The sequence below is a fragment of the Lissotriton helveticus genome, chromosome 6, assembly GCF_964261635.1.
Source record: "Lissotriton helveticus chromosome 6, aLisHel1.1, whole genome shotgun sequence".
Classification (NCBI taxonomy): domain Eukaryota; kingdom Metazoa; phylum Chordata; class Amphibia; order Caudata; family Salamandridae; genus Lissotriton; species Lissotriton helveticus.
In genome coordinates this window covers 808,273,029-808,300,889 of record NC_136067.1, presented here as the reverse complement: position 1 = coordinate 808,300,889, position 27,861 = coordinate 808,273,029, and the positions used below count along the sequence as shown (strand labels likewise).

The 27,861-nt window shown below is 42.4% G+C and overlaps 1 protein-coding gene across 2 annotated transcripts in view; it reads right to left on the bottom strand.

Moving 5' to 3' along the window:
* Nucleotides 1–27,861, bottom strand: part of ASCC3 (activating signal cointegrator 1 complex subunit 3) — a 2,002,173-nt gene that overhangs the window by 1,853,850 nt on the left and 120,462 nt on the right. For both annotated transcript variants that reach the window (XR_013596163.1, XM_078648375.1), the window contains exon 3: nucleotides 14,195–14,345. Coding sequence is in view for 1 of the 2 variants with exons in the window: in XM_078648375.1 (XP_078504501.1) it covers nucleotides 14,195–14,345 (151 nt within the window). In the remaining variant the exon portion in view is untranslated. The remainder of the gene's footprint in view (nucleotides 1–14,194; nucleotides 14,346–27,861) is intronic.

Genomic DNA, 27,861 nt, shown 5'->3' with positions numbered 1-27,861 from the left:
TCTCGTCCCCCATCCTCCTTTTCTTCAAGTATGCTCTAGAAACATAAAAAGGTAGGCGGCAATCCTCTGTAGTGAATAACCCTTCACCAGTCACCACTTGTGTAGTAAGAGACTCTACGTCCGTGCTTTTTAACCCTCTGTATCAAATCCAGTATACCCTTGGCCTTGTACGAGAAGTGAGGAGAAAATGATTATGTTAATTCCTGTTCCCTCCGATCTCTCTTTTAATAGGCCCCATTTCAGTCCAGCCGTGCTCTGTCATACAGGGACCCGAGAACCCATAAAACAAGCCCCACTCGTGGACAGTACTTGCCTTGGGCCGCGACTCTCAACCGGAGTCACAGCAGCCCCATCCGATACGCCTTCCCTCAGGTTCTCTTGGTCTTGGCTGATGGTTCGGTCCACTCTTTTGATCCAGGGCTCCTCCCCCGCAACTTCGACTCAGTCGGTCGTAGAGCTTCTAACTTCAGTGTTGCCTCTCACCAGTTTCGTCGATGCTCCTTCGACCGGGGACTCTTCTCTTCCTCAGCTCCTCACTCTCTTCGCTTCTTCCTCCCCAGATTATCTTCTTCTCCTCAGGCACACATCCGCTTCCGTGTTGGACAGGAATAAAACGCTAAAACGCATATGTTCCGTACCCAGGGGGTACCGCTCCCTCAATGGTCTGGTCTTCCTGTCCCAGGCACTTTGTGGGCAAGTGACAACAGGAAATTTCCTATGCACTAATGGAACCCCTTGCCTCCTGCTAGTTCATGGCTAAGGTTTCAACAGCTCACAATAATGTAGGTCATCCTTCCAACCAACACAATGTTTTCCAGCCACTCCTTTGCTAACCTGTTCCTGGGCTGCATTGCGAAGTACTACATGCATAGTGCACACTTCCTGTGCCTTTCTGAAATCTTCCCTGGTAGTCTCCCTCACTCCCAGCAGCTAACAACCGTTGCAGCTCTGGAAGCAACTTGGACTCCAGAACCTGGTCTACTTCACGAGCCTCACCGTCCTCTCCTTTTGGAGCAGAAGTGATGACCACCATGGGTACTGCCTTCCAGAAGTATTACCTTTCCTGCAAAGTACCTGGTCCCTGCAAATCAGGAATGATCCCAGTCAGAGACTAATGTGCAGCCTGTGCTCTGGTCAACACTGCTGACGTGGTCCAAGCCATAATGTTTTCTGGTACTAGCACCAAGCCTGGGGCAATGAAATCATTGCCCAAGAGACATACAGCACCTTGCTTTTCCCTTACCCCGACATCAACCATAGCCACCTTGGAATTAAGCTCAACCCTGGCAAGAGAATTCTCTATGCCCTCTTCACAGGCTATCACACCTGCATCCTTGCTACCAGGGAGCATCTCCTCTGGTTTAAGGTAATTCCTCTCAACCATAGTGCGGAATGATCCAGTATCTCTCAAGGCAGGCACTTTCCCCTCACTGATACAAACTTCCTCCACAAACTCCATTGAGTTAGGATAGATGTGCTTCAGTGCATCATGGTCCATCTTCCAGATCTCCATAGCTACTAGGCTGAGCGCAACCGGGCCCTCTCGGGTCAGTTTAACCATGTGTAACATGCTTGCTACCAGAGGTGCTGCTGGTTCAGGATCTTTCGCCTGACAATTCCTCTTGAAGTGTCCCACCTGTAGGCACTTATGCAAGTTGTCACCTTGGACTTGGAAGAATTTTCCTATCCTCCCTTTCATCATGCTCCTTCCCAGACACACCATTACCACTCCCATTTTGACTGGACCCTCATCGATTCCTATGGGAATTACCTCGGCCCTTACACTATGATTTGGAGCCCATCAGTGGAAAGTTCCTCTCCCCCTTTGGCTTAGAACCCTGCTGTTTTAGCCAAAACCCTGTTAGCTAACCACTTGTCAGCAAACACTGTAAGCTTCTCTGAACTCCTCTCTGTCAGATCATACAGGTATTGCCTAAGTGGGGTAGATCACTGCACCTTGAGTCGTTCTGACACCATAAACTGGTTAAGGGACTGTAAGTACTTGGCTTTCATCCCTCTTATCCACTCACTTCAATCACACAATACTCCATTTATCCAGGTCTCAAAAGGAACACCATCAGCTTTCTTGCAGTCCCGGAGCCTCTGAAGGTACTGAGCACCGTCTAATGAGAGCTTGCCTCAATCACTCAAAGACCAACTGGTCTGCCACAGGCATTCTTCCAATGGCGGCTGTCCCTTCCAAAGGCATGCATCCCATTAAGGCAGCTGCCTTAGACAACTAATTCAAGGACTGCGTCTTAAAAGCAACCTCGAAGCTCACAAACCATTCCAACATATCCCGACCTTCCACATACACATGCACAAGATCTCTTGGAATCTTGGCCACAACGTGGCCTGAACTGAAACCAGATGGAGCGGTCACTGCTGTCATCCTTTCTCTGTTTGTCATCCAGGGCCCATTCTTACGATCTCTCCTGTCTCCTTGTCTCTTGTTCCTGGTAAGCTAGTTTTAGCTTCTCCCTCTCAAACTCTCTGGCTTTCTCCTCTTATTCAGCTTTAGCCTTTGCGAGAGACAACTGCAAGCTTAGAGCCTCTCCTAGACTCCCACCCAAGAAATATACTCCTGGACGTGGTGAAAGCAGTACTATAGAAATTTGAGGTGGTGTACATACCTGGGGTATTCAAAAATGCATTAAGGCACACATTCTCTATTTGTCTTGATCAGAAAAATACAAAAGAGTTCTATCAAAAGAAACAACATCAGCTGTATTAGACCCAGTAGTAAGTGCAGTACTCACTTCAGTCGTGTAGCTGCAAGTTGTAGCAGTATTGGTAACCAACAGCTTCAATGGTACTCATTAGTTGCAGAGGAATTTACTGTATGGTAGTGAGAGGAGTTCAAGAACTACTAAGGAATCCTCGTGGCCTACAGTTAAGAATTGCCACATGATGTAGCTTGATGGGACAATGGAGACAAAAAGATGGTCTTTAGAACCAGGAAGCAGGGGGCAAGATTACAGTTCTTGTGCCTTGAACGCCAAGGACTGGCCCTGGTGCATAATATGATGGGCCAAACTCCTTCTTCACCGCCACCTTCTCTCGCAAGCTTCTGGTTTCTCCTTAATTCCCACAGAGGCAGCCATCTTCCAATGTTCAACGAATTGGTTGTCACAAAAGTTCAGTAGATCCTGTAAGATCATCTACATCAAAGGGCGTGGCTACCGCCACAATAACTGGAAAGTCAAGGTCTGGAGCGTACATTTTGATGCCAAACAGGACCTTGTATAGGGTCTGGCCATCCAGAGATATTTTTGTGAGTTTATCAAGTGCTTGCTGTTCCCCATATAGGTGATGGATCCAATTATGTCACATGTGCCTAATACTCTAGCTGTTAAGGATTGCTTTAAGTCACGGTTCATCGTCTTCACAACAGAACTGCCCTTGGGCCGATATGGAGAAGAATAATGTACCCCTACACCCAGAGAAGCCATAGTATCCCAATACGCTTTTGAAGCGAAAGCCGAGCTCTGGTCCGAGTTGACTGTAGTGCATGCATGTGCTTCGATAAAAACTTGCATATCTTTAATAACTGTACGGGCGTCAACTGAACACAGTGGCCAAACCCAGAGGAACCTGGAGCAAGAATAAAAGGCAACTAAGATAAATTTAAAAGCAGTATCTGAAATCAGAGGACTACAGTAGCCCAAATAAATGCAGCCAAAAGGTTTGTTAGAAATCAACGAGTGTGTCTACAGTGGATGAGCCACGGTGGAAACGTTAATTTGTTGACAAATGTCACAACAAAGGACATATTTTTAACCTGTGTATATAAGCCATGCGACCAATAATGTTGCTGCAGCAGAATAATTGTGGCCGCAACACCTTCATGCGCAGAAGCAACACCTTCATGCTCAGCCATGGCTAAAGCTAGTCTGTGCTCATGGATGGGAGACAACAGATCATCAACCCCTTGAATGGTTACAAAGGGGACGTTTTGTTCACTTAAATGATATGTATAGTCAGGTGGAAAGACTTTAGGTAAAGTGGTGCTGTCTTTGTTAGCATTAACAGCAGCCAAGATGTCACTATCTATTCTCGTTTTAGTAAGTAATCACAGCAACAGTAGCAGTCACAACTACAGATTTGGTCGCTTCATCAGCCAGAGAATTCCCTACAACATGTGCTCCCACCCACTGATGACTCAACGTATGAATGACGTGAGACAGTGGCACCCTATCTTTCAGGACTAATACACTATAAGTGTGGGGAATTCAGGATCCATAAGTTCCAATGTAAGAAGCAAAGCTTTCAGTTCAGTCAACTGTGCAGTCCAGTACCCTAAGGACGGAGTATGAGTTATTTTTAATTGAATTGTCCGTCCAACATTACACCAAGAACAGAGGCACAAGCTGCTGAGTATTGGCACTTGGTACCTATCGCAGGCTGTGCTGCAATATCAGTATAAATAATATATTTATACTGTTCTAGAGGTAAAACAATGTTGGGCATTGGATAAACATGCTTATATTGGAGAAATTCTTGTGTCTGTAAAGACGGGTCTAAGACAAAGTCTAAATCAACAGCTGTTACAGATGTTTCCCACTGTATCCATCTAGGATGGAGGGCTTTAGCATTAGGAACACAAGCCTTTAGGGCTGACACGGGAGTAAAGCGTTTCCCTTGTGCAAGTGGTCACTTTTAAGAATAGACATCTACACTGCAGTCAGTAGTTTTTTCAGTGGATGCAAAACACATTACTGCACTGGAAAATAAATGTAATTTATTTGCTACTTGCACTGTCTCACCTTCGTTAAAGGTGATATAGATAAATCCAATTGCACCTCCTTTGACATGGATGACTTAATGTGTGGTATCCTAAGTGTATTTAAGAGCCATGTTGCAAGTAAGTCAGATTGAAGAGATCTGAGTGGATCAGTCTATTCTGATGTCCAACATGTATTGGAAAAATCAGGGTGTATTAATTCATATAGTGATTTCATGCATTGTGCATAATCAGAAATGTAAGTTCTGCCAAAATTAAGGAATCCTAATAATGATTGTAATTTTATTAAAGTATTTGGAGGCTGCAATTGTGCACGTCACCAAAAAGTGAGGGGCAAGACTTTTTCCCTTATGTGTAAGTTCATATTCCAAGAAAAGGACACTTAGAAATACTATATTAGATTGAACTTAGAGCCAATCTCAGCAAATCGCAATATTATGTGAGCTACTCTGGCTAAATGTAGGTTTAACTCCTCCTCCGTTAGGTAGATGTCATCCACATAGGACAATTTGACTGAATCAACCTTGTGTAGAATTGACACTATCCTGGCCGGAAAAAGTCGTGGACTGTTTTTATATCCAATGGATAGTCATGCAAAGTGACGTTGAAAGCCAAGCGCCAAGAAGGATGTCCAATCTCTGCTTTGAGGCTCTAGATTTTGGCAGCATAAAACTATTGTAAATATCCATGGTGGTTGTATATTTTTTTACGGACTACATTATTAATAAATTATGTAGTGTGCGTGTTTTGTATTGAAAAAATGCGTGTGTGACTGTTCAAATGAATGATACGGTTTCAAAACAGAAGAAGAGGATTATTCCTCTGAAAGACACAGGGGTCAATGACTCCCTGGTACTTCAATTAGGATAGTATTTTTACAACAGGTGCTTTAGGATCCTGTTTAATGGGGTATTGTGGTTGCACATGTGCCTGGACCTTATAGGTACGACATGAAAAGGTGACTCCTTATCCCAGCCAACATGATTGCGATATAAACCTGGGTGTTGTGCAAGAATCCATTCTGCTGCATAGGCTTGTTTTCCCTCATCAGGGATAAGTACAGAAAATGAAAGAATTAATACATCCTCACCCTGTGGGGATGTTTGGACAAATTGTGCGGGCCAATCGACCTCCGCTAAAAGGATGGCATAAGACAATGTTAAATTCTCCCAGAATATTACTTGAATGGTGCGCTGTATGTCACCCTCAATTTATAGATATAAATCATATAACCTATCCCAAAGAGCTAAGCCCCAGTTTGAGGTTTAATTGCAATAAAGATAACAGCTGCTCTTGCTGCCAGAGACTCCTGGAGATTATAGCACACTACAGTGACCTCTGCAGCGCTGTCGAGGAGAGTCACTTGCAAACTCCTGTTCAGGAGGAGGGTTCACAGTATATGTGGCATACTTTGCAGTTAGAGCCGCAACTTTCTTTTTTTGAAAATGGGGGTTTATACAGAGGAGGTTTTTCTTCCTTCTCTATCTTCACGTTAGACAAGCTTTGTGAGCCATTTTTCGGTATCACGTATTCTTATTCTCTACGATCAGAAAGCCATCCTCTATCTTACTGCTTGTCAGTTGAGTCCAGAAGGGAATCAGTATCAGAAATCTAATACCTGTCCGAAGTCTTGATTTGTGGGCGATCACACAAGTTATAGTGCCTTTCAGAGGGCTCTGGTTGCGCAGACACTCCTCAAGGTTTACCTTTCTGTTTTGGTTTTGATTTGGCCAATGCTTTTTTTTATAAACTCAGGGTTCTGCTTGGCTTCCTTGTCAGAACAAGACTTGCCAAGTGGTGGTTTAGTAGGCCTGTTTCCCAAATGATTGCGTTCTAACGAAGTATAGACATTTTCAACAATTATAGGGAGCTCAAGTTCCCGGTCAGCTGGTGCGCCCTTCATGAGCTGCTTGAGTATAGCCAGAGATGCAGCTTTGCCATTAATGTTAGACAGAATTATTGCGGATACTACAGGAAAATTTCCCATTAGTTTCATCCACATACCCAGGGCAGCAGCTGCCCAGTGTTTATTCTTTATTTGTTTTAACACCTCCGGCAAAACTGACATAGACGAGTACCATGACTTATGATATAGACTGCGGCAAAGACTGTGTCCCAAGTTCTACAGTCAGTTATTGCAGGAACCATTCCATGGGGTAAGCACAAAGTCAATATTCTGTGAATGTCTTATGGTCCAGTAAGGGAGGGGGGGGATTGACATAGCTTCAATTTGGTCCACTTTTTAGGACTATTTAAAACGGAATTTCCAAACGATTAGTTGGAATTTTGCCCACAAAAAAGAACAATTACGGGACTTATTGTAGGCACTTCAGGAAACTGGGCTTGCCCTGGCAGGCCAACTCTTGCTGTTGCTACCAACAAGGTGTGCGAAAATTATTGAGTTAGGCGTCTGTATAGTCTAATTAAAACATTATATAATTGTTGTAGCACCTAAGCAGTGAGATTTGCTATATTAGGGAATGGTGTATAAGTAACTAATGTTGTCCAGTTAGCCCGTCATTACTAAGGGAACCAAGTTTGATGTCCCTAATGTGATAGTGGTATTTCTAAGAGCACATACGCTCTGTATTGTGGTGGTGGTGCATGGAATGTATTGCTATTAGAATCCGTAGCTGGAAAGTTGACCCAAGTATAAAAAACTTTAAAGCGATAGCCATTGTGGGCTTCAACAACAAAAATAAAATCACCACCTGCTATTGTAAGGCCATCTACAGTTACATGCACGTGGACAGCAGGTCTGCAATTGACTGTTATTAGCATAGATTGTGGCTGGGGCATGGTCAGAGCAGCAATGGAAATAAAGAGCAAACACAAAAACTAGTTATACTTTGAAAATTCCAAGCTTGAAAAACCAACAGTTAAAAGTAGGTGCGTCCTAAAATACTATCAACAAGCAATTAACTCAAATTAATCCCCAACACCACGTACATCTCCGATGGTAGGTGTAAAGGGTATTATGGACACACACAAGTAGTACTCTACTCAAGAGACCTGTGAATAAGTGCTAGTGCCATATTGCAGGGATTCTGTTTGGAAACAGAACTGTGCCTGGGATCACAGGACGTCAGAATGTAGGGACTGAGTCACCATATCGCATCGGTACCTTTGGGCCCAAATTCGACTAGCTCACAAAGCCTTACCTCCCCTCCTAACATGCCCAGACTAACAGGTAAATTGGCAACCTAGAACACAATGATCTAGTACCCAAGGGAACCGTGGAAACTGATCATCACCATGTATGTGCCATTTCACAGTGATATACATATGGTGGTTCTGTTCATGGTGCTCACTGTTTTGATAAATACAAAAATATATCTTGCAGGGGTTTATGTTACTACTGCAGTCAATAACTGCATCCAATTAAGAATCCCTACCCCCTGATATACCTCCGTAAAAGATTTGTTGTCCAGAAATTTTCATTTTTGATTTGTGGTTTTGGCTCATTAGAGAAGAAATTTAGCTTGGGTAGACATTGCTGATCCGGGTCGAATTTTTAAAAATGGTGGATGTGTTGCAGTGATGATGTATATTTCAGGAACCATGAGACCTATATACTTCATTTTGGTGTCAAAACAAGTTTTGGGGGTCAAGTGGTCTTATAGAGACAGAAAATAACTCCTCAGAGCAACCCTACGCCATTTTCCCAAATGGCGGCTACAATACAATATAGAAAGAAGAGCTATATAAAAATGAAACAAATAATAATGTTTTTTAATCCTTTTATGCACACACCAAAAACTGTTTATGATCTGAATATGAAAAGATGTTTATCACTCCGGTTTTAGACATATTTTCATAGTTCACTTTATTTTTTTTCAGCAATCGTTTGTGGTACATTTGCAGTGTGTTGAACATTTGAGAAAAGCATATCGTCAGGGACATCTTTTTGTAGCACATGTTTTCCATGTACATGTAATTTCTGTGGATAGAGGAGTTAGAAATTTCGTAGGTTTTAGCACTCCATCAATGTCTTCCCAACCAAATCCACATGGATCTTTACCTACATATGCAAAATCCGAAACATTTACACATCTTCTGATCAAGTAGAATGCTCTTTTATTGTGTCAATGCACAGAATATGACGCTGGTGCAAGGTCAATTAGTGGGTTTGATCTCTTGAACTCGCTGTACCGAAGATCGTCACACATGTGACAGTCACGCAGAGGTTATTTTTTAACGTCTTTAAAGTCCCATTCTTCTTCTGTCTTTGCAAATCCTTTTAGAAACTTTACAGGTTCAGCTCCAACTTTGTTCCAATTTTGCTCAGTGTCATCACCTATAAGAATATGTGCCTTGATAAGAACACTAGGCATCTCTGGGGTAAGTTTCTTCTACAGAATATGAAGCAGGATTAAGTGTATTTTCTCGCCTGTTCCATACCGCATCCATACCTCTGACAAACCTTGACTTATGAACATTCCAACAAATATAAGTAGCACAAAAATAACATCTGTGTCCTTCGACAGTACAAAAACTCATTTGGAACCATTTTGAAGAGCCCACTCAGCATGTGGCACAACAGGAAGGTCAGCTTCATCCAATTGGGAAGAGGTGTGGCACTGAGGCCAGGGTGACTGACGCTGGACGCAGGGGATCACGGTTCGATCCCTGGCTCTGGCGGCAGGGGTCTGCCCAGCATCATGCAACTCTGAGCAATAGCTTGCTTAATCTTCTCAGCGCCGAGATACCCCTTCGGGGGTGATTCGTGCGCTATACAAGTACTGGATTTACATTTATTTTTTATTTTACAATTTGCTTGTAAGTTCTTGAACAATATGGCCTATACCTTTTGAATATCTCTCTGCAGGCACCAACTCCTCTTTGACAATCATTCCACTTGCAATAATTGGAAATTCAGTGTTCACTGAAGCATCAGCAATCTTTTGGCGAGTTAATATCTCCAAGTTCATCTTGTTTGATGTCGATGACCAGCATTTATCAAGTTGCGCTGGTATAGGTGTAGAATTGTTGATGAAGGCAAGGTCACTTGTTTCACTTGTACACATTCGTCTTCTTCTCTCACATTCTTTGACAGTTCAAGATAACTGACGTTGGTATCTGTAGAACAGTCTGAAGGACCTCTCCAAAGTTTTGCATGGATGCCATCTTAACCATTCGCAATTGTTACATATAGTCCACAACAACAGCAGTTTTCAATTAGGACACCTTTTCAAATTGAAATTCTTCAGGTTTAAGTTTTTTTGAGTCCTTGCACAAGTTTGTGCTTCACTGGTTCGGTTGCAGTATCTCCATCAAATTATTAGTTTGTTGGAAGAAGATCATGCAACAGAATGTCCTTGATAAATTCACCCCTTTCTTTTGCTACATCCATCTCTATATGTTTGCAAAATGTATTTTTTTGTAACCTGTTTTGTAGTGGCAGGTTATAAAAAAACTCTTAATATGGCAATTAAAGCGTGGCAGTTTATCTTTAGTGATTATGTCAAACAGCTCCTTCTCTTTCAATACAAATCTCTCCTGCTACAGTTCTATGTATAGATTCGATCCACATTCCAGGACATGTCTTTATATAGCTATCCACATACTGTTTGGTCACAAAGTTGTGTAGTCACACAGTCTCAGTCATTTCATAGGGGTTTCTTTGCTGCAGCATGAAATGAAAAAGGCTGTCAACATGCTTATTAAAAAAACATTCCCCTCTCTTTCCCACAAGTTCGTGGTGAGGAACAGTTTCACGATAATCCATTAATTTTGAATTTGTCATCTCCCTGAAAATATTGCAAATAGAAAGGACTTCATGGTAAACTAGCTGTCATTGGGCAACATATTCACTTTTACGTGTCTGACCAGCAACTCCCTTGGAGCTTTTCTGTGATCTCTGGATCATCTGTTCCAGTTTCATATCTGGAGACACAGCATTGAACCTTCCCTCTTTGTCTTTCACCACAAAATGTCTTTAAATTCATTTTCTGTAGAGGTATAGTTATACACCTCTAGCCCGCTCACTTTTTCCAAATACCAGGACCTATATCTCAGGATGTTTATGCAACGGAATTTGCAAAACACAGTAATCAGTGACTCCACAGTCTTCACATGCAGCTCTCAATCACCTTCCTGATCAGCATGTACTAAGTTTTTCACTTGAGCTTTCATGTGTAAAACATTTCCCCAATACTTGCAAAGTTTTCTTCACATTCTATGACAAGCTCTATGTACTTGGTTTTCTGATTTTGAACTCAGAGTTCTGAACATTGCCTGGCTTTGCATTATGTCTTTTGAATGAAGTGCATCCTGTGTCTTGTTTACTTCTGAGATGAGATATGCAAAACCTAATCTGTCATTCTTGTTTCAGAAAGCATCCCAACAAAATGTTTCTATACCCTCAGATATGATGTGTATACCTTGTAACACACGAATATGAGGAGTTCTATTCAATACTGACTGGACAGTTTTGCTTCCAAAGATTTCAGCCTCAATAAGTGCATCGTCTATGCCACATCCACTGAGATAATTTCCTGCACACTGCAACATATCTTTTGACATATGGAAAATGCCCATCATTGGATAAGTATCAACAATATCTACTGGATTGCTCAAAAAATGTCAGCTATAATATGGAAAACACCTTAATAGCAGAAAATTGGCAGGATAGGCTGGCCTTCAATCTGAGCACGCACTTTTGGAAATTCTTTAGAGCAGTGTATACTGTTGCGTAGTTTGTTCCTCGAGATGGCATTACTGGTAAAAATCCACTTCACTGGAACATTATTCTGGGAGATCAGAGTTTGAATTCCAGCCCACGAAGGAACTGGCTTTCCTTCATCCTTCAGTCCGCATCGAATAAGTGATGTGATAAATTTAGTTAAATCAGCTTTGCGGCCCGCAGCATCAGGTAGTAGAAGATCCATGTCCTCAGCCACTTTGAAACTTTCTGGTAGACTGGGACGTGTTGATGGCTTGTAGTGATTTTGCACATGTTGGTAAGGCAATTGGACTATAAGTTTGCAGCTTCTTTTTTTTACATTTACAGCCGACACAGCTTGTTTTCCAGCAGCTACTTCATTGGTACAGTCATGACAAAAGCACCACAGCAGTATGATGTGTGTTAGGTGTTCCAGACAGAGAAGAGCTGTCTTCAAAATCAAAATTATCAAGAACAAGCAATTGTAAATCCTTTCTTGGTAAAGTAACTTAACCCATCGCATGCTGGTGACAAACCCCAGCCGTCATGCTCCGCGGTGCTCGTGTGCGGATGACGGCTGGGGTTCGTCACGGCCCCGCCCTGTTCGTTTGTTTACCGCACAGCGGTGAAAACGGGCCAGCAGCGAAGGGGTTAAAAGTGGTGTGCTGTCGGATTCACAAGATTTTACAGTAGGAGCTGCGAACAAGATATTTCTCCATACTATGTCATTATAATTTGTTGATACACCAATCCTATTCATTGAAGTGATTAGCTCTCTACTTTTGCACTTAACATAGATTGCGTGTGCAGTCATCATGTGTAGCAGTTTTCTTTTTGCTGTGATGTAGCACACATAACATGATTTGGAAAAGACAGTACATTTGTACAGCATAAGCCTGTCGATTCATGAGATTGTCTTCCACTTCTTCGTTTAGATCTTCAAATCCATCATCAATGCTGTCTGCCTTTGTTCCGAACTCAAGAACTTTAGTTTGTGACAGTTTTGCTTTGCGTATATTAAACAGTAGTGTAAAAAAGTGTTAAGACAACCTCACGCATTCTTGCTGACTCCCATGATTTGCGGAGCTCTGGGACATCACAAAATGTGTCATTAAGTCCAAAATCGAAATCTTTCAGGACATTTCTGAAAATGGTTCCTGCTGATTTTACTACATCCTGTGATCTTATGTTGGCAGCCAGAACTTCAGTACTCAAATCAGCTGAGAACACTATAAGTGTCTCAATCTTTTGGTTAGAATGACAAAAAAAAATGTAGTACATTCTCACCAGAAAAATATTAATTTCATTATTAAGGATCATTACAGTTTCATCAATTTTGACCCTTATATCTCTGATCTCACTGAGTGTGAGCCCGTAGCCAGCAATCAGGAGTGGCTTTAAAACTTAATTTGCTTTTTCAAAGAGTGCAAACTTAGTTGTAGGCTGGTGGTTACGTTGCTGCTTGTAGATCATTGTACATTCATATTTTCAAATAAATGCACACATGCAGTTCGGGTGGGCATACAAATCCACAGGAAATACATTCACTTCGCTGTTTAGATCACCTATTTGGCTGAAAACTTCATCTTGGAAGAAACTAGCTGCAGATAAAAACATGTTTGCCCTTTGAGACTTACATACTCTGTACTTTGTTCTTTCGTCAATCCCTTTGGCCCTTGTTCTGGCTAAAACACAGATAGCACATTGAAGATCTTCTTCTTTCTGGTCAGTTGTTGTAGGTGGACGAGGGGTAGCTACTTATCTTCTAAGTGGATGGGCTTGGGTTTGGTTGTCGACGCTTTCTCAGAAGACTCGGATTCTTATGATTCAATGGATTTGCCATTGTATACAACTTGTAGCCCTTGTTGTTACACTGATAAAATATTTGATCCTCTTCACCCATCAGTTTCAATCTTCTGTGAACTTCAGCTAGCCGGATTCCTGCAGCATCTTGAACTTTCTTCTGTCCAGGTGCAGTTGATGTTATCTTTTCTTTCGGATTAGTTTAGCATATAACACATTTTCCTTTGTTAAAGGAGTCCTCAGATTTTGTAGTTAACAACACTGTCAGCAGGTAAAGATGCTCTGCTACCACCTGCTTTGCTCACATTTACGAATTTGAATCAACGAAAAAGCTGAAACAAAAACAATATTAAATTAAGTTATCAATATGATGGCTAAAATACATCATTATAGAGCCACCATTTTGGAAAATAGTAGAAGAGTTGCTCTGAGGAGTAATTTTCGGTCTCTATAAGACTTCTTGACCACCAAAACCTATGTTTTGACACCAATATGAGGTATATAGGTCTCATGGTTTCTGAAATATTACGTGATCACTGCAACACATCCGCCATTTTTAAAAATGTCATCCAGAAAAATTCAGCCCGGATTAGCAATGTCTGCTCAAGCTAAATTACTTTTCTAAAGATACAAAAACATATCTTTACGTAAGTATATCAAGGCGTCAGGTCTATAAGGTTTCTAACAGACTTTCTGGCCACATTTGTAAGAATTTAAACTATATACAGATGTAATTTCAAACACACTCCTAAATCATTGCAGACTAAACTACACAACTCATATAAAAGGGTACAAAAAAGAAAAAAACTGTACTGAATACATCAACCCTTTTCTGCTTTGAACAAGTAATGTTCAGGACTTTTGTGTCAAGCAATTGTGATTTAAGACTGACAGATCAAGGCTGAAATCTTACAAAAGAGTCTGTGGACTTTAGCTAAAGAGAAAGTCTCTGTAAGGGTATGTAAAGGATATCAAAGATTTACCAATTTGCTTTGCTGCATGTAATAATTCTTTAAAGGTTTCGTTCAGTGCTTGCTGTTCCTTCTTATCAAGACTATCTGTGACAAAGCGAACCATCTTTTTCCAGGTAAGGTCAGACTGAAGAACATGTTCGCGGAGCTTTGTTCGCTTGTTCTGAAAAACAAGAAAAATATAAGATGTTATACAGCCTTTTTATAGCAAATGCATACAACATCTAAAAATATTTATTATGAAAGCATTTGCCTTAATCACATATGACCTTTCACAATCAACTAAAGAACACAAATTCTAAGGTAAAAAGGGAAATGTCAGACAAAAGTAAATATTTGCTTCTTAACTTTATAAAAATGATTCACCTTAATTTTCCACTTGGTATCTTTGAAAATATTCACATGCTTTCTACAATTATCCTTGATATCACATAAATAACTCCGAACACTAGGCCTAATTTAAAGAAAAAAATGTAACTGTGCAAGAGAAGATTTACATCTACGTCTGAATGCATTTTTACTATTCCTTTCTATTCACATCTATGGAAAGCTGGGGGAAAGGCACAGGATTCCAAAAGAACTACTGAGAAAATCATCTTACATCTTCCAAGTGCTCATACGTGCCCTATGCAGAACGCTACAAAGAATAAATATTTGCATAGGGAGAATAGTACTGCCTAAACAAGTGTGCACATAATATTTTCCTTTTTCTCCGCAGATAGTAAATACTTTCCAGTGTAGAAATCTGGGAGGTTATACATATCCCTTCCCATCTTGGAAGGGGAGCAGTAACTTTATAAACATTTTCAGTTGAGAAAGCATCAGATCACAGTATGGGGGTGTCCCTGAATCTACATTTGTGGATGTTCACACATTTACAAGGCAAACCATGCCTTGCAATACGCCCTTTGCGGTCCTTGAATGTAATTTAGGACTGATGTCTCCACATTAGTGGTAGAGAGCAGTGAATACTCTTACACCTGCATGAAATCCTTTTGAGAATCCCAATCAAGTGTACATGGAGGTATTTTGGGGCATAGACCTAAAATTACAGGCGAAAATACCTTTGTGAAAAGTCAACTACATTTAGAAATAAACACATAACTGCCTCACCAGGTCACTAGCGTGTTAACTATTATGCAGAATCACAGTAGACCACATCAATCAGCACTGCTTAGACCACTCAGTTTACCAATGTACTTCATCCTGCTTTAGGTTTTCGATCTATTGTATTAGTTTATATGAAAGAAAGTGATACAAATACCCACCACCAACATCCGCAGGCTGGTGGCAAAACTTCAAATATCAGTATACACATGCATCACATAAAGAGGGAGGAGGGAATGAAGATGGTGTGAGGTAGGGGGATACCATGCGACGAGACCGTGCTATTCAAGGCCTGAGCTAGTGATCTCATGTACCATGTGGTCTCAGGTAGGTTAGTGTGTGCCAGACTCTCCTGCAGAGGTTAGGTGGAGTATCAAAAGGGAGTGTGAGCAGGTCAGTTTCCGGAATTCCGCAGAGAGGTAGGGATGACAAGGTTGCCACATCCTGTCAAAGAGGGGGAGGCGATTTGTGGCTACTGCAGTTAGCTTTTCCATTCCCAATAATTCCCATAGTTTGTACAGCCAGTCTATATGTGTAGGAATGCTATTTGTGCCATATCTGGCAAGAAGAAGCTGCTTGGCTGCGCCCAGTGTTAAAGCGAATCTGTGGACTCTACTGGGCAGCAACAGGTAGGTAAGCAGATTGGGGAGACCCAGGAGAAGATAACTCTGAAACATAGCATTCACTGCATCCAGGATCCCGTCCCAAAAGGACTTCAGTCTGGGGTACGGCCATAGTAGGTGTGTGAGGGTGCCCCGATGGCCAATTGGCACCTACAGCGGCCAGTGTTGGTAGGGTCCCAAGAGGCAATCCTAGCCGGGGGGAGGCACCAGTAGTGTACTATTTAAAAAAAAAAAATCTTTACTAGTGATTTTAAGGGCGGATGCTCCTGCGTGGTGCAGAATGTCGTTCCATTCCCTGCCAGTGAATGGGCGTCCACATGACTAAAATCAACAATCACCCGCACTGGCCAGAAGCCAGTGCGGGTGATTGTTGAGAAGTCAGGGGCATGACAAGAACGGCATAAATGTCTGATAATTGTTTTTTGTTGGAGGTGCGAGTGGGGAACCACTTCTCAAAGGACGTGAGCAGCCGACTAGCGTGTGGCCGGATCCAGGGCTGTGTCGCCCAATGTGCTACGGTCAAACATTGCCATTGTGCGTGTGTCGGGAAGACAATAAGCCAACTGTAGTGTAGGGAAGTCCATATAGCCCTCGGCATTGAACAGGTCCACAATTTGCTTGCACTTGACCTCCTGCCATGCCTGAAATGCCGATCGCTTGGTCGCGGGTGGGAAGTCCGGGTTGCCACTCAGCAGCGTCTGTGGTCACAGGGGCGTACAGAGACAGTGCCTCAATTGTACTGTGTCCCAAACCCCAACTGTGGCCCTCACCACTGGCAAGACCTAAATCCTGGCTGGCCTATGGGATTTCAACAACCAGGGGACCTTCCAGATATGGATGGCCACGATAGCCTGGTCTATAAAGCACCAGTGTTTCTCTGTGTCTATCAGTAACCATTCAACCATATAGCGCAATTGTGCGACTTGGTAGAAGCAGCGCAAATGCGGTAGCCCCAATCCCCCTAACGACAGTGGGAGATTGACACGGGTTCTGGCCATTCTGGCATGTCAGCCCTCCCAGATAAAGTCCCAGATAAGAGACTGTAACTTGTCTAGCATCCGTGGGGGAGGGTTTGCATCACTTAGAGGATTTTGGGTAGAAGCGTCATCTTGACTGCTGCTATTCCCCCAAGCCACTAGAGGCCATGACTTTTCCACTTGGAGAGGTCCGATGGTGGGACCGCCAAGGGGTGGCCATAGTTTTGGGCAGCAGTGACCACGGGCGTGGGGTAGATCTGTAGTCACCGGTGGGGTAGTCCATGGTCAGCCCATTGGAAGGGGGAACTGTGTGCCTAGCCGGGCTTTCATCAAACCAGGGATAGTCAAATTGAGGATGAAAGATTTTTGCAGATTAGTCTTGAACCTGGAGGCTCCACTAAAAGCAGTTAATTGAGTCACCGCAGCTTCTAGGGTGGTGTCTGAGTCAGTGATGGTCACGAGAAAGTCATCAGTCTAAAACAGGATCTGATGTTCCCATATGAATGCCTATTATTCGGGGGTTGCCCTGGATCCGTTCTGCAAAGGGCTCCATATAATGCGCGAAGAGCAAAGATGACAGGGGACAGCCCGGCCCGGGAACAGAGTAGCAGGAAGTAACCTATTGGCAGACAGTGGGCCGGGCCCAATTTCTCAAGGACGAGGTGTAGATAAGGCCAGTGCACACGATTGAAGGCCTTCTCTGCATCTATTGATAATAGGATGGACGGCAAGACGGAGCGCTGAACTCTGTCCAGCAGGTGACACAGCTGTTTCGTTTTGTCACTACATCTTCGCTCCAGAATAAACCCGACCTGGTCCGGGTCCACCAACCCCTGAATGTAGGGTGCCAGTCTATTGGCTAAAACACTCGTAAAGATCTTAGAGTACACATTCAAGAGGGAGATTGATCGCTATGATGCGCAACTTGTGCGGTCTTTGCCGGGTTTGGGGATTACTGTGATGGTGGCGCATGGAGTCTGGGAGATCCTCAGTCAAGCTAACTGTGTTGTAAAGCCGTGCCAGGACCACAATGTGGGCATCCCTGTTTAGTAAACCTGTATAGTGCAAAGAGCATACATGTCTGGCCATTCAGGGTCACCCGCAGTAACAGCCTTTCATAGTTGGGAAAAATAAATTTCATGAAGACCCGGCCTACTACCATTTCATGTAGCATTTTAGATGCAAAAAAGGACCAATCCATCAAGTGGAAGGTCTTTTCCACTTGCAGGGATTTTCTTTAGGTGGCCCTTTTCGACCAGGTGGATGGTGGTAAGGATACTATCATGGGTCTGGCATTCCTGGACAAAGCGACTATGGTCAGGATAAATCATGGAGGTGAGCACTTCATCGAGCATGTGGCTAAAATTCTGGTATATCATTTTGCTGCTGTAGGGAGATTGAATGCGCATAACTTAGGAACCTTGCCCGCCTCAGGGAGGACTGTAATAACAGCTTCCCCATAGTAGAATTGATGGAGCCTCTAGTAGCACAGTAATTAAATAGAGAGACCAATTTTGGCGCCAATTTAGATGAGAATGTCTTATACAATTGAGCATGAACCCATCTGGTCCAGGTGTTTTAGTCAGTTTTTAAGATTTTATGACCTGTTTGACCTCATCCACCTCAATTGGTCGCATCAGGGCCTCTCTCTGTTTCTGCAATTTCCAGTAACTTAAAATCCTTCAGAAAAGTTACCTGTCGTACTATAGAGTTAGAGCCATCTGCCTAGAGGGAATATTAGAAGCGACTGAACACTTTAGATGTTTTGTGGTTATCAGTGAGTTTATCGCCATTGTTACTCTGGAGCTCTTTGATATAATTATTTTCTCTTTTCCCTCACAATAGTTTGGCCAGTTGTGTTCCCATTGTATCTCTGGTGATTTACAAATGTTTTTTGAGCTGTAGAAGAGGAAGCTCTGCCTTGTTGTTTTGGTACGTACGTAGTTCTCCCCTGGCCACGATGAGCTTGCATGTGGTTAGGTGGGAGGGGTTTGCTAAGCTCTCTCTTTCCAAATCTTACATTTTTTGTTCCAATTTCTGCATCTACAGAGTACCACCATCAAGGCATCACAGGCTACATCCCAGCACTTTCCAAACCCCATTAATTTCAAAGCATTCATCAATTTGGTGGCTGATTTATTCCCACAGTACTGGATTGCATAGCAATGAGGGGTGTAGATGCCGATCCCCCAGTTTCTACAGTACGCCAAGGTCCAGCCAGGCCATTACCAGGTCATGACCAGAAACTGCTATTGCTCAGACTTCCATCGAATGGGCCTTAGCCATTAACGCATTGCTCAAGAGAATATAATCAATGTGAGAAGATGTGCGTTGGATGTATCAGTAAAAGGTGTGGCCAAGGTGAGAGGGATAGAGTTTGCGCCAAGCGTCTCTTCACCCAGATTCACCAGGGAGGCCGTCAGGAATTTTAGAAAAAGACGCAGTATGGGACAACGTTCCTCCCTCCCTGTCTTTATGAATGGATGATGTCACATTGTGCATTCTCCACCATGATCGCTAAAAAATGTTAGAGAAACTTGTCCTGCGCTGTGTTGGAGGCCAAGGTAATGGGGTGCGCCTGTAAGATCCAGACCAAGAGTGAGTATCTACCAGTTTACAGTTTATTTATTATGATTTGGGACTCCGAGGAGTTCCACATAAAAGAAAAGGATACATCTATAAATCAACATTACGCTCCATCAAAAGAGAAAGAGAAAAGTACTAAATTTGTCATACCATATCATATAGGAACAAGTGAAAACATGTACATGGGAACTATTCAATAAATGTTCAGGTGCCAAGAGGATTGATCTGTAAAACATCAAAGTACCCTTGATGGATACTTAAGGGACTTTTACAAAGATTATAATCTAAAACTACCATATAACTTCCAAAATTAAAACCATATAATAAAATGCAGGGATCTGTGAATTTGTAATAGAGTACAGGATAACCAGCAGCATAACCATGTAGTCGAAAGCGGGAATTTGTCCATTCATAGTACAGTACAAAATAGCCAACAGCATAATAATAATACAAAAAATATTTTACAATTTCTCAAAAAAATTCAGCTAACGATACTCAATAGCTAACAGCAAAAAAAGACTGAAAAAGTGCAAGCGCTCAAATATACATTTCGAAAATTAGCATATAGTACTCGTTAGGTAGCAGCAAGAAGGGTTGGAAAAGTGCTGGTGCCTTTTCAGCATACGGTACTCGATAGCTAGCGGTATAAAAAAGTTGAAAAAATGCAAGTGTTCAGATACATACATAGGAAGTCAGACTACAGTACTCGTTTAGATAGTAGCATGACAGTTGAGAAAAGTGCCAGTGCTCAAATACGAATATATGATTTTACCACGATTACAAGTTCCACGCATGGCATTACCACGCAAATTTTTGTTCGCATGTGTCTTTACCACGCAGCATTTTACTACGCATGTTTTTACACCGCAATAATAACGTTACGAAACATCTCACGTCCCATTGAAATTTACATAATGATACTGATAGGCTACATAATTATTCAAAACTGCAGTACGAAGGAAAAAGATCAATGTTTTAAATAATAAAGAACAACAGATTCCCTTACATTTTACATTTCTTTTTTTCATAATGCGCTTAAATAATACCTTTATTTACAAAGTTTACATTCTTATCTGACCCCTGTACCTCTTTCACCATCAGCCCTTTCTTCCACCGACCACGGAAACAAGCGCCAAAACACGTCTATCAAAACTGATAAAGGACTACTATTATGACGTACACGTCTCCTTGTTGGTGAGGCTCTTTCCTTGTTCGTTTTGAGGCATTGTAGAGCGTTTTTAAAAAGTTTTTTTCTAATTTATTTATTAATATCTTATATATATTTTTATACACCCCCCCTAGTTCCCCCCCCCCTTAGCTCCCCCCACCAGCCCACGCAGATCGTACAGGCAGTGCGACAGGAAGGAATACCACTCGCGTGGTAAAGACGGTCGTTGAAGGCACCCGCGTACAAAAGACGTTTGCGTGGTAAGTGACTCGTGGTAAACGTTAATCGTGGTAATTCCTTCGTAGTAAATGATGTTTCCCCTCAAATACCTACATAGATATTCAGCATACAATAGTCATTAGCTAGCAGCAAGTAGGTTTTCAAAAGAGCACGTGCCCAGAAGCATACATAGTAAATCAGTCAATACTGTTCTAATATAAATTTAAAAAATGTTTAAAATAGCTAAAAATAAAACACACGAGTTCAGATGGGGGTGCCAGCAGACAGTTCCATGCCGCTTCTGCTGTGGATGTGCCCCATCTTAAGCACGCAGCCATAGTTAACACATAAGTGTAGAGTAGCCCGAATTCAAGCCTAATCGCTGCAATAGGCGCAGCGAAATTCAGATTACATATTTGATTCACCAGGCAGGCCGTCAGGAATTTTAGAAAAAGACCCAGTATGGGACAACGATCCTCCCTCCCTGTCTTTATGAAGGGATGATGTCACCTTGTGCATTCCCCACCATGATCTCTAAAAAAAAATTAGAGAAACTTGTCCTGCGCTGTGTTGGAGGCATAGACTGTGGCCAAGGTAATGGGGTGCACCTGTAAGATCCAGACCAAGAGTGAGTATCTACCATCTTTATTAGTCTTAACATGAGAAACAGTTACAGGTGTATTGTGCTGTATATAAATATCTACTCCCCATTATTTAGTCCAGGCAGAGGTATGCTAGGTTATGGGATATGCAATGTCACAGTCTCTTCTTATCTCTCTGCATAAGGTGCGTCTCCTGGAAACATATGATGTCCGAACCAATGCCCCAAAGATTATTCTAAATAGTTCCTCTTTTGTTGGGTGTATTGAGGCCCTTCGTGTTAAGGGTAAATATACTCACCATTTAGCTCTTGGAGTAAACTAGCCAATAGTGCCAGTGTAGACAGGTGGATGTGAGGGGCATGAGCCTAGGTGGAGCTCATACCCCAACCAATAAACAATGTTGAAAACCAAAATAAATAAAAATCACAACAATAGCGCCAACAAAGAGAGGCAGCTACATCTTTTATATCAATAGAACATAGGGATGAGACATTGTTCCCACTCTCTCCAACCTGAGGCAGGAAGGCCCTCCCCTGACTCTCCTCTCCCCTCACCTCTCCCAAATGTTTCTCAACCCCTCAGGCGACCGATGATGGTCAGGGAAAATGGACTAGACATGAAATCAGCACAAGAAAAAGCAAGCCGGGCAGCAGCAGAGTGTGTCCCCCTACTCTGACATCTTTGCCACGCCCTACGTAGTTACTCTTTAAGTCTTCATTGTTTGGGATCACAGTGAAGGATATATGGAATTCTGTGTATTTGCTGGGGAAGCAAAATCCTCACTTCTGTGTCATTAATAGAATTGAACTTTTTCCTTGACTCAAGCTAGGATATTTTATATTCCATGGCATGACCAGAGGCGAGGAGTATGCTTGTTTAAAGGAGCTCACACCAATTAAGCGATACCCCCCACCGGTCTGAAACAGAAATGTTTGACGGTCGAAACAGACGATCAATCTGCTGCCTTCATAATGTCTTCCATGCTAGCTCCTACAGAAAAAGCATAGCCCCACCTTATTGAGTGGGCTCAGAATACATGTCTCCTGCATGACCTATTTCACCCAAGTTCAAAGGTTTGCTTTATTCGGTTAAAAAATGTAAAACCATCAAAGCACAGAACAGTATTTCATTCAGCAATTAATCATAATTACATACAACATGCACCACTAAATACGTTACAATGTAACAATACTATACAATTGGCTACATAATAAATACATAAAATAAAAACAGTTTGTCACCCACAGAACATTCCAAAGTTCATCTAAATACTCATTTCAGTATCGATTTTCAATGCTAAAAAGTGTCCATGCAAGAAGGGGCCTGGCATGGGCGAATTACGATGGCAGTAATTTGTTTCGACATCTGATAGCCCCTGTAATGTAGCTCGCCACCCCAAAACAGACCACCGCGGACCCAAGCATTTGTAGATAGGTCAGGGCCGGTCTCACTTGCTCGAAATTACAGCCCCTTAGTAGTGGCATAATAAATCTCTTACGATGAAATACATAAAACGTACAAAAAAAAAAGAGCATATGGAGCATATTTTGCTCAGAATAATTATCACATGGGCAAGGCCCCAAAGTCCCACTTTTAGCAAAACCTTACGGAAAAGATAACAACCATGGAAGCATGTTATACTAAAACCTTAATAGCACAAACAGATGGAACGGCTTATTTATGTAAGTTAAGTACGGCTGGATGTCTCTCCCCATACTTAGCATTACAAAATTTCTCACTGAAGGTTTTACCAATTCCTCTCCTTCCCTCTGTAGCTTTAACCTGATCAGGAACTGGGACTTTACGGCCTTAATGGCCGTTTTACTTAAGGCCCTAGAATTCGTGAACAGGTCAGGGCTGCCCATTGAATCCATTTCGGTTTTGATATAACGGATCCAGGGGATAGCAAAGGCCTTATCTAAGGACAAACAACCTTGAATAATTAATTGATTTAAATTCGGAGCTTGCTGTGCCCATATTCTCAGCCACCCCAGCAACGGGCCACAGCGATCTGATCTGAGATATAGCCAGCCTCTAAGTCTTCATGCACATTAAAAGTAGCTACAGTTTGGGGGAGCGACAACACTTTTCTAAAAAAGACGTTTTCTATAATTTGGATCTCACTCACATCAGTATAACCCCACACCTCACTCCCATATAACACCATGGGTACACATTTAGCATTATAGATTTTCATAAGAGCTGGTAGTGGCTTACAGCCCAGTCGTTTGGCAAAACCTAGCAGGGCACCTGAGGCCCTCGCTAATGTGTTCTTTTTCAATGCGCTTTGCGTGACCCATGACCTTCTGTCATCAAAGACAATCCCCAAATACGGGAAGGTAGGTACTTTGGTGAGCTCCTGCCCTTTACAGAAAAAAGATGCCTTTTTCGCCCGCCCTCCACCTACTGACATAGCATGTGATTTTTTAAAATTGGTTATCAAATCTAAAGAGTCCATAAAATTAATAAAACGATCTAAAAAGGATTGTAAACCTCTTGTCGTTCTCGCCACTAAGACAGCGTCGTCCGCATATAAAAAGCCGGGATCTTTTTTGACCAACTCTCGGGATATCTTTACATGCTAGAATTAATGCATCCCCCAGATTGTTTATGTAGAGCGTAAACAGCAGGGGCGCTAAAATGCACCCTTGCCTTACCCCTCGCTTTACTGGCCATGCATCAGTCAGACTCCCATTCTCGTCATAACGGACTGCTGCACTGGTGTTCTCATGAATTTCTGCTACAAAGGATATCAATACGGGATCCAGCCCCATGTCAAACAGGGAAGTCCAAAGTTTTCGCCGGTTAACAAGGTCGAAAGCAGTGGACAAGTCCATGAATGCTAAATGTATGTCCCCCTGCTTTGCGACTGTGTATTTCCCTATGACAAGGTGTAAATTAAGGCATTGGCTAGCGGTACCTCTTCCTTTTCTAAACCCATACTGCAGGTCCGAGACGACAGAGTTCTCTTCCAACCAGTCTGTCAGTCGCTCTAGAACGGCTTTTCCCATTATTTTCGCAGCCGAGTCTAAGAGTGAGATCGGGCGGTAACATGCCGGATCTTCTCTCGAACCCTTCTTGAAAATTGGGACAATAACTGCTTTGCCCCAGGACGCTGGGGGACCGGATTTGGTAGCTGCATTAAAAACGGAAGTTAAAATCTTTGCCCAGTACTTCAGATCGGCCTATACAAGTCCGCCTGAACCGGAGCTTTCCCCTTTGCAGTGGACTCAATTGCCTCCAATACTTCTTCCTCGGAAAAAATAATTTTTACGCCTGTGTGGTCTCACCTCGTAAAATAAAACATGAAGGGTTTGTTTCTGCATAGAGACCACTAAAATGCTCCACCCACTTTTCTGGGGCAATGAGACAATCCTTATTTGTATTATCTGTCTCATTAAACAGTGGACTATTGATCATTTTTACAAAATTGATCTTTGATCAGTTCTTCCCATGCCATGTTTTTTAGCTCAACTTTCCTCTGTTTGGTAGCATTTTTGTAGGCCCTTCTAGCCTCAGCAATCTTATGTGAATCCCTACCAGGCTCTTTTAGAACTTCTAAAAGAGCTGTATGCGTATTGCTGCACGCTTGGTCAAACCAGTTTTTCAACTTTTTAAAGCTAGGTTTACTTTTCCTAGTCAGGTTTGCCGCTACCTGTACTGTTATGCGATTAAAAGCACCGAGGATTTCACTTGGGTCTGAATTTATACTTAAACATATACTCAAATCCTCAGTATTGCTCCTGTACTGATCTTCAAGAAAGTCCGCAGGGGTGATCACCTCCCGCCTTAGTCTCCGCCCCTGGCATATAGTGGCTATATTTGAGTTTTTAATAGATGCCAGTGCATTTTCGCTTTTAAGAGCCCTGATATTAATATCCATACTAAGAGGATTATGGTCACTAAAACCATTCTGTATGACGTCAAACGAACCTATTGTATCCATCAAAAGGGATGAAACAAAAATGTAATCTACAATGGACTTGTGTCCTTGACCAACAAAAGTTGGAACAGGGCACAAAGTTTGTGAAAGGGCAAACAAATAATACTCAGATAAAAGACTCAAGATACATCCCGCTCTTGGTGTGCTCAAAATGGGTACACCCCCGCGGGTCGTAATCAAAATCAACGTTCTGCAAACACTTTAGGTGACAAACATGAATATTAAAATCGCCAAGAACTAAAAGATAATAATATACATCGCTGTTTGCATTATATTCATCCAGAAACACCGACAGTGCTCTTAAGTGCTCCAATTCGTCAATCCTGGTGAAGGAATTATAAAAATTTACCACCAGGATTTTGGGCAAATTATCACCCTCCAGTCTTACCGCTAAAATGTTTGGGGAACTTGTCACTACTAGCTCGGCTTTATACAATAGTTTAAGACTAAATAATAACAAAAGACCCCCCCTGGATCTCCCCATTGGCGATGGTATTGCAAATTTATTAATTGATTGATAACCGTCCAAATAGTAACACTCTCCAGAATCCCAAGTTTCCTGCAAGGCAATAATATGGTATGGTAATAGAAAAGCCTCCCAATTTGGGTCCCCTCTTTTTGATCGCAACCCCGCAATATTCCATGACAAAATCGCCATCTTATTCTCAGTTAAGATAGCTCTAGATTGTTTAAACTTATTACCTTCAGTATTCACGGGGTTTGATGCCACTAAATTAGTAACACCATCTTCCTCTGCGGACCTCAAAATCTGGGCATCCGTTTCTAACAACGACCCCTCTAGTACAGATCGCAACACAGACCTATCTCTCACCAGATCCACTTCACTAAGTGGAACAGTTGGAACTCTATCACAAGTGAGAGTGTTGCTATCTATCCCTGAGGTGCGAACCGGACCCTGTGAGCCTAATTCAGTAGGCGGGCGCACTCTACGATCGTCAACTGAACTGGCAATTCCCGGCTCTAAGTTTTTCCTGCCACAAAGTCAATCATTAATATTCTGTGAGCTTAACGCTTCATATCTATTACTCAATGCAACTGGCCCAATGGAAGTAGCTAACTGGGTACTGACCCTGCCTTCCCCATTCACTATGATATTCTTGGGAAAATAGAAAAACCCCAGGGGGAGAACGTTAACATAATCTGAATTAATCCTAACTGAACCTGCCTGCTTCAGAATATGATCAACCAATATTGGGCAGCCAAAGCTTATAATAACGTAGTCACCCTTAAGAGTCTTCTTTTTCCCCACCCATGATACTCTTCTCACCATTTTAAAGTTATTAAACAAATGTTCACCTAACACAGTTTTAACGCTCAGATAGTGGAGAGCCTTGTTTATAAGGGTGGTCCAGTGTTCTTCTCTGCCATCCTGTGTTTTCGGGACATTTGCCAAAATTATCGAATATGGACTGGCTTCTGGGGGGAATTGCAGCGATATTTCACGAGAACAAGCCTGTACTGGAGGGCTTATTCTCCCCACAGGGCCTACTGGCCCCTGTTTTGCTCCCTGGCTGACTCCCGCTCCCACAACTATAGCGGGGATAGATGGTACTACAACTTGGGGTGCTGGAGTCATCATGGAGTCCAACAAATCAGTTACTCTTGTTGTAAGTGCACTCAATGAGTGTACTTCCAGTTGGTTCGACCCATGCATGGGGGCTTTCTGATTTGTAATATAATTTTTCAATGATATTTAATCTACCATCAATTTGCTCTAATTTGTCCATAACAGGGGCGATAAATGCTTTCAAACGATCTTCCATATTTGTAATGAAATCGCCCATATTGCCCCCATGGTGTCTTTTGCATTATGTTCATCAAGCTCCAAACCTCCCTTTGTCCTGTCTTCTAAAATCTGTTTGGTAACATTTCCGTCCAGTCTACCCCGCCCAGACGAAATATTTGTATTTTTATAGTTCCTGGGCTGCTTAGCTTTTCGCCAACTACTTTTAAGGGGATCACTAGCCTTTCTTTTCCCTGGCGCAACATTGCTATTAGCGACTGAAGTAGACCGTAACTGCCTAGTGCATGTAACTAAGGGAGAGGGTGGTAAACTAGGCACAAAAGAAGAATCAGATGCAATGGACAAACAGGCATCTAAGACTGACCCATTAGGAATCTGAGGAATACCCAGGGGGACCGAGGCAGCAATGGTACTTATAGAGGGCTCTATAGTTGTTTTCGGCAAAAGTGTTTGGCACGATGGATCTAATGATAACCTTCTTTCAAAAAGTTCAATTTCTTTCGCCACAACAGTTTCTGCTCGTTTCAGGAACGCATCCAAAGTCCCAACCCCCCCACCCCCAGAACACACTTTAGCTAAAGATTTGGCCATATCAAGATGAAAAATCTCAGTTAATGCAAAATAGTCCCGTGAACAGATGGAAACAGCAGATCAAGCCGATAGCCAAGTCAAGTTAATGTCTCACCCCT